The sequence below is a fragment of the Antennarius striatus genome, chromosome 2 (assembly GCF_040054535.1).
Source record: "Antennarius striatus isolate MH-2024 chromosome 2, ASM4005453v1, whole genome shotgun sequence".
Lineage (NCBI taxonomy): Eukaryota > Metazoa > Chordata > Actinopteri > Lophiiformes > Antennariidae > Antennarius > Antennarius striatus.
Window position 1 is genome coordinate 11,563,791 of NC_090777.1, and position 16,694 is coordinate 11,580,484.

Here is a 16,694-nt window from a genome sequence, read left to right on the forward strand (position 1 = left end):
TAGTTTGACCTGGATTCCCACAGACTCTTTGTTGAGTAAAATACATCCTTGGCAGTCACTGACTTCAAAAGTTAATATTGCAGTCATGATCTGGCCCATGGGGAATGATTTGGTGACCCCTGACCCAGATAGAGGTGATTGTATCTACAAGAAAAAAACGGATAGTTCAACTTTTTCTGAGACTTTTAGGGACAGTTGTAGAAGTAGGTTCTAAATGCAGACTCAAAGACTAGGCTGGAGTTTAAAGACTGAGCTGATTCACACTGATGAAGTGTGGAGGCTTGGATGAGCAGATGGCTGACTGAGCCATTGTCATTGGTCTGACTGAGGCTTGGGTCTCCAGAGACCTACAGACCGTGGACTTTGGGTAGAGAAGACTGCAGAGAGCTGCTGGCATGTGATTCCTGAAATACATGAGCGTGAGGAGGACAAACAAAGAGCTGAGCATCGGAAGGATGAAAAACAGTACTAACCTCTTGGGGGAAATTATTATTCTGAGTATTTTATCCTTCCTACTCACACTGTTTAAATGTATCACATTGCTAAATATCCCTAAATGTACTACCGATAAGTGCCTGGAGGGCATTCTTAAAATGAATGGATGCTTCTTATTCTCATTGGTTACCATCTTTGCTACGTAGCAGGAAAGGAAGGGGCTTACAAGAGTAATGGAGCTTCCAAAAATTTCAGCAGAGGAAGCTGCTGAACCCTAACCCTAACCCTAACCCTAAACCCACATTCTTTATGTGGGTGCACAGCTTCAGATTTCTGTAAAGCCCAATCTGTGTAAATTTTGCATGAATTCTTGGTTTTCTTTTGTGTCTCCACGAAACTGAAATGTATTTTGGAAATCAAGCACAGAAAGCCCAACGTTGCACCAACAATACCAGAGGGGTAAATCTTACCCTCTGCTGCTCCTCCACTCACAACAATCTGTTTTATTATGTGAACAATAGAGAAAATGTGATGCTCACAAAATGTTTGGTGACTGAAATGACAGACGGAGGAGTGAGTGAACAAGACAGGAGAAGACAGGCGAGGAGAAACATTAGCGTGCGAGTGTGTGCGAGTGTGTGTGTGTGTGTGTGTGTGTGTGTGTGTGTGTGTGTGTGTGTGTGTGTGTGTGTGTGTGTGCGTGCGTGTATGGTCAGATCTGTCAGTATGTGTCTCTTTTTGAATTCACTTTCTGGCTAGATGTGTTTTTTGCGGTCCTTACATTCCCACACAATGCCTTCACGCAATTAGGAGGAAAAAAAACTGCTTTGTGTGTGTGTGTGTGTGTGTGTGTGTGTGTGTGTGTGTGTGTGTGTGTGTGTGTGTGTGTGTGTGTGTGTGTGTGTGTGTGTGTGTGTGTGTGTGTTTAATATGAGTCTTTAAAGAGTCCATTGTGAGTTTCAGGGAGTTGAAGCAGCTTGGATGACGAGACTTGAACAAAAGAAGACTCCTCTCCTCATAATACTGGCTCAGCTGCATAATTGAATTCCGGAGGACGCTGGCAGCCATGCTGGTTTTCTTCATGTATATTTCAGACTAGCAGTAATCTGTTCTCGTGGAGCATCTCTGGCTTCCTACCACTCAGTTTATAGAGGAGGAGATGTGAGGTGACAGAATAGGGCTCTGTCACCGATGCCTCCATTATTGATGAGATGAGGGAGGGAAGCTGGGAGAGAAAGCTGGAAGAACAGGAACACACTGAGGCTAAAAAGTTTGTTTATAGCAACAAACAAATGTATTCTGTTCCAGAAGAGAATGAGAAAGGAGAGCAAAGCTCCTCATCTGATGGAGATTTGATAGTTTAGCAAAGTCCTTAGAATGTTCATGGAGGAAGGCACAATGACTTTAGTTTGAGTCATTCCCTGTGAATAAGATAATTATCATTAGATAATAATAAAAATAATAATAATAATAATAATAATAATAATAATAATAATGATAATAATAATAATAATAATAATAACAATAATAATATGTTCTTTACACAAAGCAATATAATTACATGAGAAAAAAAGAAAATAGATGACAAAGTAATGAAGAGAAGGTTAAAGAAAAAATAACGGAAACTAGTAATGATGACAGGAAAAGAAAGCACTGATTAAAAGCCAAACTAAAAAAAAAAGGTTTCCCGATGCTTAAACTTGCTCACAGATCCTGTGACTTTTTTCGGGGATGGTAAAATGTGCTGTAGTTTGGAGTGCAGTTAATTAAAGCTGTGCTGCTTATTCTGTTTTTAAAAACCCGGCGTCAGAAGATCTCTGAGCCAGTGCAGTATTATTAAACGGCAGAGAATCTGCCGTGTTGGCGGATTTCAGAAACCTTTATGAACAAGTAGAAGAACCTTAAAATGTGTAAAAGACACTGGAAACCAACAAAGTGTAGCTTAGGCTGAGTTTATAGTAAATTCACTTCTTATATTAGGTCAATATTGCAACACATCTCTGAACATGTTTTTCAGCTGACGACAGAAATCCCATCTATTTGAAATTTTAGGATGGATTTTTCAAGGCCATTGTGTAGTTGGAGCAGCCTCCAGCCTTTTTGTCATTATTTTTACTTCACACTGTGGTTACCTTCATAGTGTGAAGTAAAGCCCAGATTTATTGGTGAATGAATGATAAATCGGGGCGGAATGGGTAGTGCTGTGCGCTGCACAGCAAGGTGGTTCCCGGTTCGAGTCCCGCTCTGTGTTGACTTTGCATGGTTTCCCCATCTGTGTGGAGTTCTCTCGGCTTGCTCCCACCTCCAAAAACATGTAGAGTACTTCAGGTTAATTGGCCGGTCCCAAATTGTCTGTAAGAGTGAGTGTGTGCATGCATGCTTGTCTGTTTATCTGTGTGGCGTCGCGCCCAGATTTTCCCCCGCCTCACGCCCTAGGTCAGCTGGAATAGGCTCCAGCTCCCTGCGACATGTCACAGCGGATGAAGCGGTTGACAATGTATGAATGACTGAATGAGTGATAAACCTCTACTAGATTTGTCTGAGGTAATGTGAATATAGCCGCAAAAAGGCACAAGGCAGTGTTATATTGCGGCGGCCCCAAGCCTGGATAAATACAGAGGGTGTGTCAGGAAGGGCATCCGAAGCGACACTTTTGCCAAGTCAAACATGCGAATAAAATCTATAACTTCCATACCGGATGGGTTAAGGCCTGGGTTGACAACGACCGCCATTGCTGCTGTTCACCTACAGGGTGCCCGTGGAAATTGGACGAGTGTTGGTCGAAGAAGGAGAGGAGGAAAGTTTGTTCGTAGAAAGAGAGAGACGAGGAACACCAAGAGTAAAGGACTGAGAGTAGGGACATTGAATGTTGGAACTATGACATGAAAAGGTAGAGAGTTGGTTGACATGACGCAGATGAGGAAGGTAGACATACTGTGTGTCCAGAAGACCAGGTGGAAAGGTAGCAAGGTTAGAAGTTTAGTGGCAGGCTTTTACTTGTTATTATGGTATAGATAGGAAGAGAAATGGAGTAGGAGAAATCTTGAAGGGTGAATTTGTTAGGAATGTTCTGGAGGTAAAAAGAGTGTCAGATAGACTGATAAGTCTGAAGCTAGGAATCGAAGGTGTGATGTTCAATGTTGTTAGTGGGTATGCTCCACAGGTAGGATGTGAGCTGGAGGAGAAGGAGAAATTCTGGTTGGATTTTGATGAAGTGATGCAGAGCATACCTAGAAGTGAGAGAGTTGTCATTGACTTCAATGGACATGTTGTTGCAGGAAACATGAGGAGGTGATGGGCAGGTTTGGTATCCAGGAGGGGAATGCAGGACAGATGGTGGTTGACTTTGCAAAAGGATGGAAATGGCTATAGCAAATACTTTCTTCCAGAAGAGGCAGGAACATAGGGTGACCTTTAAGAGTGGAGGTAGGAGCACACAGGTAGATGGTGTAGGCGAGAGTGTAGCCAAACAGCATAGGATGGTGGTGTGTAGGATGACTCTGGTGGTGAGGAAGATGAAGAAGGCAAAGGCAGAGCTGAGGACGAAATGATGGAAGTTGAAAAAGGAAGAGTGTTGCATGAATTTTAGGAAGGAGTTAAGAACTGGCTCTGGGTTGTCAGGAGGTGCTTCCAGATGACTGGTAAAAAAGGCTCAACAAGGGGCTTATGATGACTTGTATGTTAAGTTGGACAGTAAGGAGGGAGAGACTGACCTATATAGGTTGGCATGAAAGAGAGACAGAGATGGGAAGGACGTGCAGCAGGTTACGGGGGATTAAGGATAGGGATGGAAGTCCATTGACAGGTGCCAGGAGTGTGATGGGAAGATGGAAAGAACACTTTGAAGAGTTGATGAACAAGAAAATTGAGAGAGAACACAGACTAGAAGAGGTGGCTGTTGTGGACCAGGAAGTAGCAAAGAGTCTGGATGAAGTGAGGAGGGCATTGAAGAGGATGAAGAGTGGAAAGGCACTCGGTCCTGATGATATACTTGTGGAGGTACGGAAGTGTCAAGAGAGGTGGCAGTAGAGTGTCTGACTGGGTTGTTCAACAGGATCTTAGATAGTGAGAAGATGCCTGAGGAATGGAGGAGAAGTGTGCTGGTGCCCATTTTTAAGAACAAGGGAGATGTGCAGAGTTGTGGCAACTACAGAGGAATAAAGCTGATGAGCCATACAATGAAGTTATTGGAAAGAGTAGTGGAAGCTAGACTAAGGGCAGAAGTGAGTATTTGTGAGCCGCAGTATGGTTTCTTGCCAAAAAAAGAGTACTACTGATGCAGTATTTGCTTTGAGGATGTTGATAGAGAAGTGCAGAGAAGGCCAGAGGGAGCTGCATTGTGTTTTTGTAGATCTGGAGAAAGCTTATGACAGGGTGCCCAGAGAGGAACTGTGGTATTGTATGAGGAAGTCTGGAGTGGCAGAGAACTATTTAGAGCGGTACAGGACATGTGTGAGGACTGTAGGACAGTGTTGAGGTGTGCTGTAGGTGTGACAGAGGAGTTCAAGGTGGAGGTGGGACTGCATCAGGGATCAGCTCTGAGCCCCTTTTTGTTTGCTATGGTGATGGACAGGCTGACAGACGAGGTCAGACAGGAATCTCCATGAACTATGATGTTTGCTGATGACATTGTGATCCGTAGTGAGAGCAGGGAAGAGGTGGAGGAGAAGCTAGAGATGTGGAAGTTTGTCTTGGAAGGGGGAGGAATGAAGGTTGGCCGCAGTAAGACAGAGTACATGTGTGTGAATGAGAGGGACCCAAGTGGAAGAGTGAGGTTACAGTGAGAAGAGATCAAGAAGATGAAGGATTTTAAGTACTTAGGGTCAACAGTCCAGAGCAATGGAGAGTGTGGAAAAGAGGTGAAGAAGCGTGTCCAGGCAGGATGGAACGGGTGGGGAAAAGTGTCAGGTGTGATGTGTGATAGAAGAGTTTCAGCTAAAATGAAAGGAAAGGTGTACAAAACTGTGGTGAGACCAGTGATGTTGTTTGGTCTAGAGACAGTGTCACTGAGGAAAAGACAGGAGACAGAGCTGGAGGTAGCAGAGATGAAGATGCTGAGGTTCTCTTTGGGAGTGACCAAGATGAATAGGATCAGGAATGAGTACATCACAGGGACAGCATAGTTTGAGGTTTTGGAGATAAAGTCAGAGAGTCCAGACTGAGATGGTTTGGACATGTCCAGAGGAGAGACAGTGAATATATTGGTAGAAGGATGATGAGTTTTGAACTGCCAGGCAGGAGGCCTAGAGGAAGACCAAAGAGGTTTATGTATGTAGTGAAAGATGACATGAAGTTACTTGATGTGAGAGAAGAGGATGCAGAAGACAGGGTTAGATGGAGTCAACTGATTCTCTGCGGTGACCCCTGAAGGGGAAAGCCAAAAGGAAAAATCAGAGGTAATTTGAATTATTCTCTCCATCCATTCAACAGTTCAAAAGTGCCATGACATTTGGTTTTGATGTCATATTTTCCATCAAACTGATTCAAAACTTCTTTTTTTTAAATTACCACCTTTTAAATGCGTCTTTGAATGGGATATAGTGAATATTCTCCGCTGTCCTGAGTCAAATTACTTCTTCTTCACCGGATGCATCACAGACATTGTTAGATTCTTTTCTGGAGCATTAAAGCTCCTTAGAGGTTGAAAAACTTGAGATTTTTTTCGTCTTGTCTGTGGCGGTCTTGTCTGTGAGTTATCTCTTTGTATAATTAGCAGATGGTGTAGCCTGAACGCGTTCCAGTGAAGCCCTAACAAGCCATGGGTTAATTCAGTTTTTAGCACGTATGACTCAACTGATGAGGATTTCACATCCATGTGCTCCTGCTGGATTTATTCCCCGGGTCTTCTTCCTGCCTGATTAAAACACATAACCAAATGTTTCCCTTCATACACACTTCATGTATTTTTCTCCCATAACAAGCGTGATTAGGCAGATGTTCTGAGCTGTCAGGAGCTGTCTTATTTCAGGCCTGATTTATGGAGACTCAGCACCTGCTAACTTCTGAGAATGGAGAGACGGTATGAATGAAAGAGGAAGGGGTGAAGGAGGCTGACTGTTCTGGAAGATGTGGTCACTGCCATGAAGTGTGTGTAGCTGATAAAGAATGTCAAGATGTGTCGGTAATCACATCCCCTGTTGTCTGCATGATGAGACAAGTAGCGAGATGTTAAATTCAGAACTAAACCTAAGACCATTGGATTCTCTATTGATCCAATATGAGGTGTGGGCAAGCATGTTCCCAGGAAGTAACAAGGTTCAACATATTACCAATTTGTTATAGAATGTGCATTCCATAATGAACACACCCCATCTCAGACCTGATGGTAGGCTGATCACGTACGCATTCACAGTTCTGGGGTTGTTCTTAAATGTATTTGGTTTGGCAAACACCAAACGTCTGACTGTTTTATAGAAAACAACAGAAGATCTGAATTCACACCATGTTTAGCTCAGTGCTCAATGTGTCCTTAAAAAGAGGTACAGAAGGATCTACAATCAACATCAACAATTCCTTCATATTAGATAATGAATTACATACTTTTGGCTTTTAAAAATCACTGTTGAATATTTAAGTTGTAGGAAGTTGGTTAGGTTTGAACCATCATGGCTAAAACCACAGTAAAATGATTCTGTTGAGCTCAGGGAATCTTGGTGGTCTGAGTAGGAAGCCAGTGGTTTGGGTCTGAATATGACCATGCTTAAAAGGAACACAACATGTGAGTCGAAACAGGAGTGGAGCATCTGACCACTCTAACATTCTTGGACTTGTTACAGGCCATCAGCACTAGTCCACATGATACCACCTGCAACGGCTCCATCTAAAGTCCTGTGTGTGGGTGTAAACGTACTGGCATACGTGCAAGACTAAAATAAATTAACCTGTGGAAAACACATACAGTTATGCTTTTCCTTTTTTTTTTATTTACACTGTAAGCCATCGGGACTTCATTAAAACTAAAAACGAAAGCATAGCCAAGGGAGACTAGAAATAGCAATGGCACACTCTCAGAGCAGGAACAACAGCAGTAGCTGATCGAGCAACAAAATCAGCAGGGAGAATATTAGGATCTGAAGGATGAGGGATTAGTTTTAAAGCAGCAGATCTCCTCCACCAGGCTGGACCACCAATTTTTTTTTAAACATAACTGATTGATCATGATACACACAATTTTAAGACACCGGATTGCGGTTTAAGCATTGCTGTTTTGGAAGACAGGTGCACAAATACTTTCAGCTTACTTTTTTTTCCATCTCTTCGTAAGAACCAAGAGGAAAGAGCGTCCACATCATTTATGCCACAGCTGTCAGTGTTTGCAGCTGCTGAGGATTTCTTTGGCTTACTGGATTGAGTAAAGCGCATGGGGAGAAACTTAGGGGTTTTTAAATGTTGGTATTTTCCCCCTGCGTCTTATTTTATGATTCCCTGACATCTTTCTCTTTCTTATGCAGTATTTCTTATACGAAAGTTTTTCCATTCATCTATCCACCCCCCACCCCGACCCGTCCCCACCACAGCCGATCTCCTCATCTTGACTCTCGCTCTCCAACTTTATCTCTAATACGCTGGAAAAAGCATTGACTCTGCTGGTCTGAGCACTGCATGGCGAGGAGAAGCTGCCTTCAGTAAATGAGTTCATCCTAAGTGTGAGCCAGGTCAGGGCTCGGGCTCTCGGCTTCACCATTCTGTGTGCAAGCAAGAGGAGAGGGAAATTGATTGCCTCCTTTATGTGAGGAAATGAGAAAATATTGTACCAGCATACACATCCTCACAAAGATGTATTCACACACTCAAAACCCTCCATGTTCAAGCAGATAGAGAAAATAAATTAGCAGATCTTTACAGTTTGTTTTCGTCAATTTGTTTGCTGCTGTAGCCTGATAAGAGCCGTGCTGTGGAAAAAGGAGGACACGAGGAAAAGTTGTTTTGTTTTGAAAATCCATTGAAAGAGGGCTTTCCATTATTTCCCTCCTCCTCCCTTTTTCTTTTCATTTAACTGGTTTAAAGAAGTGATTTTCTAATATTGAGTTGTTAGGATGCGGTGTTCTTTTGTGAGGAGATATTTTCTTTATTTCATGCTGGGTGTGATTGATTGACTGTATTGGTCCCCTGAGGCCCACTAAGTAACAATCAATGGAGGCCTTGAAGGATTGTTTTTTCCCACTCGGACATTCCACCAGGTGTAACTTTTGCCTTCTGTTGTGTTTCCTGTGGGTTTTTTTGTAGCTGCATAAAAAATTTGACTCAGAATAATCATCCCGACAGGCAAAGAGCGGAACTTCTGTGTGACTGTTAATCAATGCTGCACAGATCTCTGATCACGCGGCACACCAACACAACACACGTATTGCCTCAGCGCTGCTCCCGGCTGCGGTGAGAGAATTAGATTTTCAGAACTAGAAGGAACTCTGATAGCTCTGCTGAGGCTGCGAAAATTTTCCTTGATCTGCACTTTGAACCGGATCTACCTGAAAATCTAGTCACCTCCTCCAGATTCCGAGGTCCAGCTCTCTCCAAAAAAAATTCACTAGGAAATCAGTTAATAATTTTTCAAATATTCTGCTAAGAAAATGACGAGAAAAGCAAAAACCTCCTCATGGAGGTAGTTAGATTTCCCCTAAAGTGTTTAGCAGTGGGAAACTAATGGTGGAGATACATAAACTGAAACTAAATGAAGCTAAATATCATTTAATAAAGCATCGTTCGGAGTTTAAAAAGGATTCATGAAGGAGCAGCATGTATTTATGTGTGTGTGTGTACATATTTAAAACACCTGTGCTCCTGACGGAAACTTGATGAGGCAAGCTGCTCAGTGCCGATTGCATCAGTGGCTGTTGCCATAGAAACCTGTCCCCTCTCCATGAGGGCCTGGTGGCACAGCTCTACCGACAGAGAGGCTAAAGCGCTCCTGTAGGGAGCAGGAGAGGGAGAGGGAGCCTGTTAAAAGCTGGCTGCTGGAGGAGCACATCTGTATTACTTAGCGTCAGCTGAAAAGAAAGGCTCCTTTTATTAGGGAGTAAGTGGAAGATGTCCCCCAGGAGTGCTAGAGCGTAATTAATTTAGACTCATTCAACATTAATGCAAAGTCGCTTGAATGCCACTGAGTTGTATCTCTCTCCATCAACTTCCCTTTCCTGATGTCCTGACAGCCGGCGTGGAATCCATCGTTTGCTGATTTAATCTGATCACAGAACAACTGACTCCACCTGATTTGGAGTGTTCAACACGCCGTTTGTACATCACTGCCCAGACCCTCCCAGTTTATTCAGATGCTAAAGTTGTCAATTGTTTTGAGTTCAGACGGTTAATTTTTCATGCGCACATTTCCCTTTCCTTCCCATCCTTCCCTTAGCTGATCTCCTTTCCTCCCCAGCTGGAATAAACTGCTGTGAAATAATTCAACAACTTGACAGATATCCTCTCTACTGCAGAGAACACGCTTCTTTCCCAAAAGTAGCCATTTTGAGTTGCCAAAGCAATTCTGTCCGGCCTTATTTTATCTGAAAGCGCTCATGCTTGAGGTAAATGCAACAAGACAGGAAAACAATGAAACTGATAGAGCATTTCAAGACAAACAGACTGTGGGGATGGCTTTTTTTCATCGGGTAGAAACAATCTCAATGTAATAGGAAATACTGGTTTTCGGGGGATATTTATTGAATTTGTGTCTGCCTGAATCTATGCAAGCAACTGCCACAAAATGGATTAAGTGGAATGATAACAGCAATGTCAATGGTTAATCATTAATTGCCTAATTGCCATTAAGAATTCAACCGTACTTTTTATTGATACTTATTGATCTGTTGTTCACTTTTAAAACATGGAATTATAGGATAAGACAAGCGGCGCAAATCTGCATCTTCAATGCACCATTCATAGAATTAAATAGTTTAAACTGAGATTGAATCTCCATGCATAATCTTCCACCATGCAAGCTGTATTGTTGTGGAAGAATGGATTCCTCTGCAGTGACCTGTGCTTTAGTCCACTACACTTTAGTCCCTTACCAAATCCTCAAGTGTCAGAGCTGGAAATGGAACTGATGGAAAATTTCCAGCAGAGAACTATGCCAGACTTTCTTTGAACTTGTAAACCGTAACATTTTTTCACCATGGCTTTAATCCCAACAGCCCAGTCCCTTTCTTTTCAAAACCCACTGACGCAGTGAGATCATCCTTAAGGCTCCAACACCGAGTCATATTTAATGGATGAGCCGTCCAAACAGGGGATGAAATGTTACCTGGACAAAGCATTTGCCTGACAAGCGCAAATTGGACATGCTGTCTTTTCTCCCCAAAGGGATTTTCTTCTTTGTCTTGCAATAGAAGAAAAAAGCAGAATTGGAATAAACCTTTTAATGCTGCAAGGTGAAAGATTACCTTACACACTCTCTCTACACGAACAACAAACATGCAATGACACATAAACTCCCATTGTTCTCTAGAAGACATTTGCAAAAAAGAATGGCCAAACTTACATTCACGCTTGAAAATACCCACTAATGGTCTACTCTATTTTATTTATTTTAGCTATTTTTTTTAAAATGCACTCATTATTTGAACAACACAATCCCAAGAGCAACGACGGAAATTCTACAATGTCAAGAAAGACAACTGTCCATTCTGGGCTTCTGTAGAGTCTGTAGAAGAAACTTGCTCATGCTGTGGAGATCTCTTCTAATGAGAGGCAGACTCTTATCCTGAGGTGATTACACACTAATGAAAACATTACTATAATAGATTCCATATCAGCCTGTAAACATTGCTAAATTGTTATCATTGCTAAATTATCATTTTAGTGAAAATTCTACTAAACATGCTAATAATATTACAAGCAGCCGGGAAAGCATCTGTGGAAATGTTTCAGTGCAAGCAACTTTTGTGACAATTAATCAGCCACTATCTTTGGACCTGTCGATCATAATTTAATATATCAAAGAGACAAATGACAAAAAAAACCTTGTCGATCAACATCTTTCCTAGATATTTCTACTATTGTTTCTTTTTTTATTTTTTGACACAGTCAAAAAATCCTAATCTCCTCTTTAGCTCTGTGAAGACAAGACAGGAAACCTAAATAAACCTAGAGGTATAACTTGGAGATGTAAAAATTAGTACATGTGTACTTGCTTGTTTTAGTTTATTTCATGTAATTGAAGGAAACACACTTCCACACCTGTGGGAAAAGCTTCACAGCAACGTCTTGATTTCACGATTGCTTTCTATCACCATTGTTTTGTCTGTAAAGTAATTCTTCTCTGTCTCCAGGCTTTGGACGTCTTTACCGTTGCTCCCATGCTCCTACCTGCCAATCAAAACATGTCAAGTCCAGATAGTTTTAGACTTCATTGTTTCATCTGTGGTGTGTTATTTTTTTGGAAAGTCCCAGAAATAGCTTTTCTCTGTTGCCTTCTTCATGAGCATCCGGCTTGTACAGTCGGTTTAGAGACAGCATTTGATACCTGCACTCAGCTCTGGTGTCAGCCCTTTGTCAGTCAGCTCAGCTCGAGGCTACCACCAGACTTTTTTCAAGAAAAACAGTGTAGAACAGATCTGGTTACAAACTGCTGCTGGCATTTATGTTCTTTATTCTCTCCAGCTGTGTGTTTCCTGTCAGTATTAACAATCTGTAATTTTTTGAGTCATGTCAACAACAATTTTAAAAAGTGTTATTTCACAGTGTCGTGTAGAAAACAGAGAAATCCATGTCGGTCATATCTAATCCTGATCCCTTGTGGGAGGTTTTTTTCCATTTATGTGGACACCCTCTCCTCTCATGTCCACATCCGACACAGTTCGATTTCACCTTCTGTCTGCTGGAATGGGCCAGTCATGACAAGGCCTTCACACTAGCGCCCCAATCTATGTATGTTTAAGTGTGAGAGGAGACACCTCAAGCCTACACCTCTCAGGCACACACACAGGTTGTCAGGAATACAGATGCATGGACAGCCTCTCTCTCTCTCTCACAAATGCATACATACACACACACACGCTTCTTTTTCCCCTGGTACAAAAGAGAGTTAGCACTGGTAGCTGTCAGGCGCTCTCCCATAGGGAACAGTAGACAAGTCGAAAACAGCCTTCTCGCCTGTCACTCCACAGGCACACAAATTCACACACTGCTCTTTGGCATGAGGGAGATACGGAACGAGATGCCTTGGGCAGATGCTGGACCAGTTATCCAGTTGTGTATACCACACACAAAGAGCGTTGCCTACGAGACCGGCTGTGTGTCCACTTCAAGAAAATTCATCCTCCGGCAAGTCCGAGTGGACATGCCTCGTGCTTCATCCCGGCCTGGAATCCAGCGATAAGAAATATCTGCGTGTACACGTATTTGCGAGAGTGTGACATGTATATCCTCAACAGTGACACCAGTTGTTCAACCCTCCAACCAAGACGACTTTTTAAAGCAAACTTTTATGAGCTTTTGCATGTTCATTTACGATCAGGTTGGTTACCTGTCAGAGCTTGGCAGCTCTTTTTAAACTCCCTAATTACTGAGCCAAGGACGTCACAGCAGCTGGCTGCCAAACAGCCCTCGAAGTGCCACAACGCAGCAGCTGTAGCTGCCACAACACAAGTCAATTACTCTCAGAGTTGATATTGGGTGCGTACACACGAGTACATGAGCACACAGGTGCGCCGTGATGCCTGAGCACGTTCAGTGGCCTCTGACGGAGTTTGCCGTTACACACCTGAGCAAAGGCGTCAAATCAGTTGGAACTTTATCGTCAAAGTCAAAGAGCTGCTATTGATTGTTGCTTTCAAGTGTGGAGCTAACTTGAGTTTGACTTTGAGTAGCTGTCAGTCTCGGGTTGTGGATCACCGCCGCTTCAGAGACCAAAGCCTGTTCAGTGGTAGAAAACAAATCAGCATGCGACCTGTATAATGATTTTAATATCGAAGCTTTCTAAGTTCTTCAATACGCTTTGAACACAACAACACACTTTGCTTCCTTTTAATAAGTGGACAGGCTCTCATGAATGATTTGAGAGCATCTGCTTTGTGCCAGGATTTTATCCAAACCATGATGCTTTTGTTGAATCAGTTAAGGTGTTAAAACAAACTTTGAATTAACTCATGAAAAGTTCCCTAATTATAAAGGAGGAACAAAACAAGTTGGTTGGTGTTTGTGCATACATAATTAGCTCATATAATAATGCAAAACATGTCGCAAAGTGTTTAATTCAGCAATGCATTCTGCAGGATTGTGGGCAGACGGCTCTGAGCTGAGTTTTAAATCATGATATGAAGCAGGATTTTGTTTGTATCCATTCCAACCATTTCTCTTTCTTCCCTCCTGGCAGGCTGCAGAGGGATGCTGTGCGGCTTTGGCGCTGTATGTGAACGTGACCCGACAGACCCGGCCAAGGCTGATTGTGTTTGCAAGAGAGTGGACTGTCCTTCCTTGGTGGCCCCTGTCTGCGGCTCGGATTCCTCGACCTACTCCAACGAGTGTGAGCTGGAGAAAGCTCAGTGCTACACACAGCGACGCATCAAGGTGCTGCGCAAGGGACCCTGCTGTAAGTACATGAAATTATACACATATCATTGTGTTTTATGTCCGATGATTGTTTACACATAAACACATGAAAGGTTTAAGTATGAAGCAGCCAAAAGCACCTCTCCAGTTGTTCTGATGCTAAGATGACTAGAAGCAGTCGCCTTTCCACAGCATAGCAGGATGAAGTGATTCATTTATTAATCCATAAATATCAATAAGAGGTTGTTGCAGTGAATTGAAGTGCTCCTGCCACTTCAATTCACTGCCATATTGAGTTAACATGCAGAAGTAGTACAGTTTTGTTTGGTTCGGCCTGTTTTTGATCATTAATAGTACATTACGGAGGTCTGATCAGTGATTCATAAAATCAGGCTGACATCTGAAGGTGTTAAAAAGGTGTGAACAAGAGTTAACATTTATAAAGTTCTCTTAAAAATCAGGCAAAAACTCCAAACTGTCATCTGTCATCACCATTAGACACACGGATTAGTTCCCTCTCCTTCTTCTTCTTCTTGTTCTCCTTTCGGCTTTTCCCTTCAGGGATCGCCACAGCCAATCAGTTGCCTCCATCTAACCCTGTCTTCTGCATCCTCTTCTCTCACACCAACTACCTTCATGTCCTCTTTCACTACATCCATAAACCTCCTCTTCGGTCTCCCTCTAGGCCTTCTGCCTGGCAGTTCAAAACTCAGCGTCCTTCTACCAATATATTCACTATCTCTCCTCTGGACATGTCCAAACCATCTCAGTCTGGCCTCTCTGACTTTTATCTCCAAAACCTCTAACATGTGCTGTCCCTCTGATGTACTCATTCCTGCTCCTATCCATCCTGGTCAATCTAAGTCTCAGGAATAGCCTAACACTTAGAAACTGTTTGTGATTAAGTTCCTAGTCATTTTGAGGAGATCGATCTTCTGCTGTACTGTAATTATGAGACAACCACATTCCAGACAGATATTTCAATATTTTGTGTCAGTATTTTTATTTTGATGTGTTACCATCCTCTCTGGATCCACTCCAGATGTGGATGCATGCCAGAAAAAAAAATCAATAGCAGAAAGAGTATTCATAATTTCAGAGGGCACTGCTGTTAAACTTCTGTTTGTGGCATGTGGAGAAGAAATATTTTGATCTGTGGGAGAAAATCAGCCAATCACAGAACTCCAATTCTGTGATTGACTCTAAAATGCAAATTAATGAACCTATTACATCCTGTCCCATAATACAACAGGCTGTCCGAGCTTTATACCTCCATACTAAAACATGTTGCCATTATGTCCAGCCTATTGTCCCTCCAACAGGGCTTCACGGGGCTTAAGCATCACAAACAAAAGCCGTGTTACTCACTGCTTCCATTGGTAACCATCCAGGGTATATTTTATTCCTGAGCCCTTGGTGGGTGCCCGTTCTCCTCCTCTACCTTTCATTGCTTCTCTTTAGCAGAGTCCATCAAGATCTGAGGGGAGCAAAGCTGCACCATTACAGCAGCCTCAATAATACACTGTTTTGTCAGTGTCGTGTCTGCCTGCCACGCAGCCCCACTGCTAATTCCAGGGGTCTGACTGTGGTGTTAGCTCGGACCTGGCAGTAATAACCAGCTTGGTGCTGGCAGGAAGGAAATATTGAGATATGAACAGAAAGCAGACATAACAAACATAAAGTAGAGCGGAGAAGCATTTGGAGATGGAGGGAGAGAATAATATTAAAAGAGGATTGAGATATGAAGCATTTATTGAACAAGGGGATGCAAGAGTGATGGAGTGATGGAGTGAGTGAAAGAGTGAACAGAATGTATCTAGTTCTGATGGCTTTCGTGGGGTTTAAGACCTCAAATTACAGCTGTCATCAACAGCAAGTGAAACAAAATGAAAAGAATGATAATGATAGCAATGATAGCAACACCGGTAATAACTACAGCTCTCCACCAGAGTATCACAGACTTCTGCTCTTAGCTCTCTACATCTGCAATGAGTGAAAAGCTATTTCTACTTTTATTTTTAACAAGACAATATAACTGCTGATGATGTTCAGGCCGTTTTACATCAGGTTTTTAAAGTAGCGCCTGAAAGAATACAAATATGTTCAGTGAATAACTATAAGACAGGTGTTGTCTGGATGTGTAATTGTTTTTAGCATATTAAAAAAGCATTTTAAAAAACACTACAATTGCACTGAATGGAGACAAATTAGATGAATGTAAGTTCCAAGACGCCAGTGCCATCAAAACGGGTGTCCTCAGCTTCCTGGAGAAGAAATGAAATAAAGGAATCGTGAATCCACCTATTCATTCGGCTTTACTCCAGAATTCAGTAGTTTGACCAACTGTCACGTCAGTCCTTCAAATAGTTTGTGCATATTTCATAAAACGTAAGCTATAAAAAAGCCACATCGTTCAATCCTTTGAAAGATCATTTGAGTTTTTGAAGTTGAATGCATTTACTGTTCATCAGTAATTTAATGCAGCTATTATTTAGTCATATGTGTGTGTGTGTGTGTGTGTGTGTGTGTGTGTGTGTGTGTGTGTGTGTTTGTGTGTGTGTGTGTGTGTGTGTGTGTGTGTGTGTGTGTGTGTGCGTGCGTGTGTGTGTGTGTGTGTGTGTGTGTGTGTGTGTGTGTATATATATATATATAGATAGATATATATAGAAACACACACACACATATATGACTAAATAATAGCTGCATTAAATTACTGATGAACAGTAAATGCATTCAATATATATATACAGCAGATATATATATATATATAT

The 16,694-nt window shown here is 42.2% G+C and overlaps 1 protein-coding gene across 2 annotated transcripts in view; it reads left to right on the forward strand.

Annotated features, from left to right (window-relative positions):
* agrn (agrin) overlaps positions 1-16,694 on the forward strand; it is a 266,995-nt gene that overhangs the window by 151,956 nt on the left and 98,345 nt on the right. For both annotated transcript variants that reach the window (XM_068330831.1, XM_068330841.1), the window contains one exon: positions 13,748-13,963. In XM_068330831.1, coding sequence (XP_068186932.1) covers positions 13,748-13,963 — 216 coding nt within the window. The remainder of the gene's footprint in view (positions 1-13,747; positions 13,964-16,694) is intronic.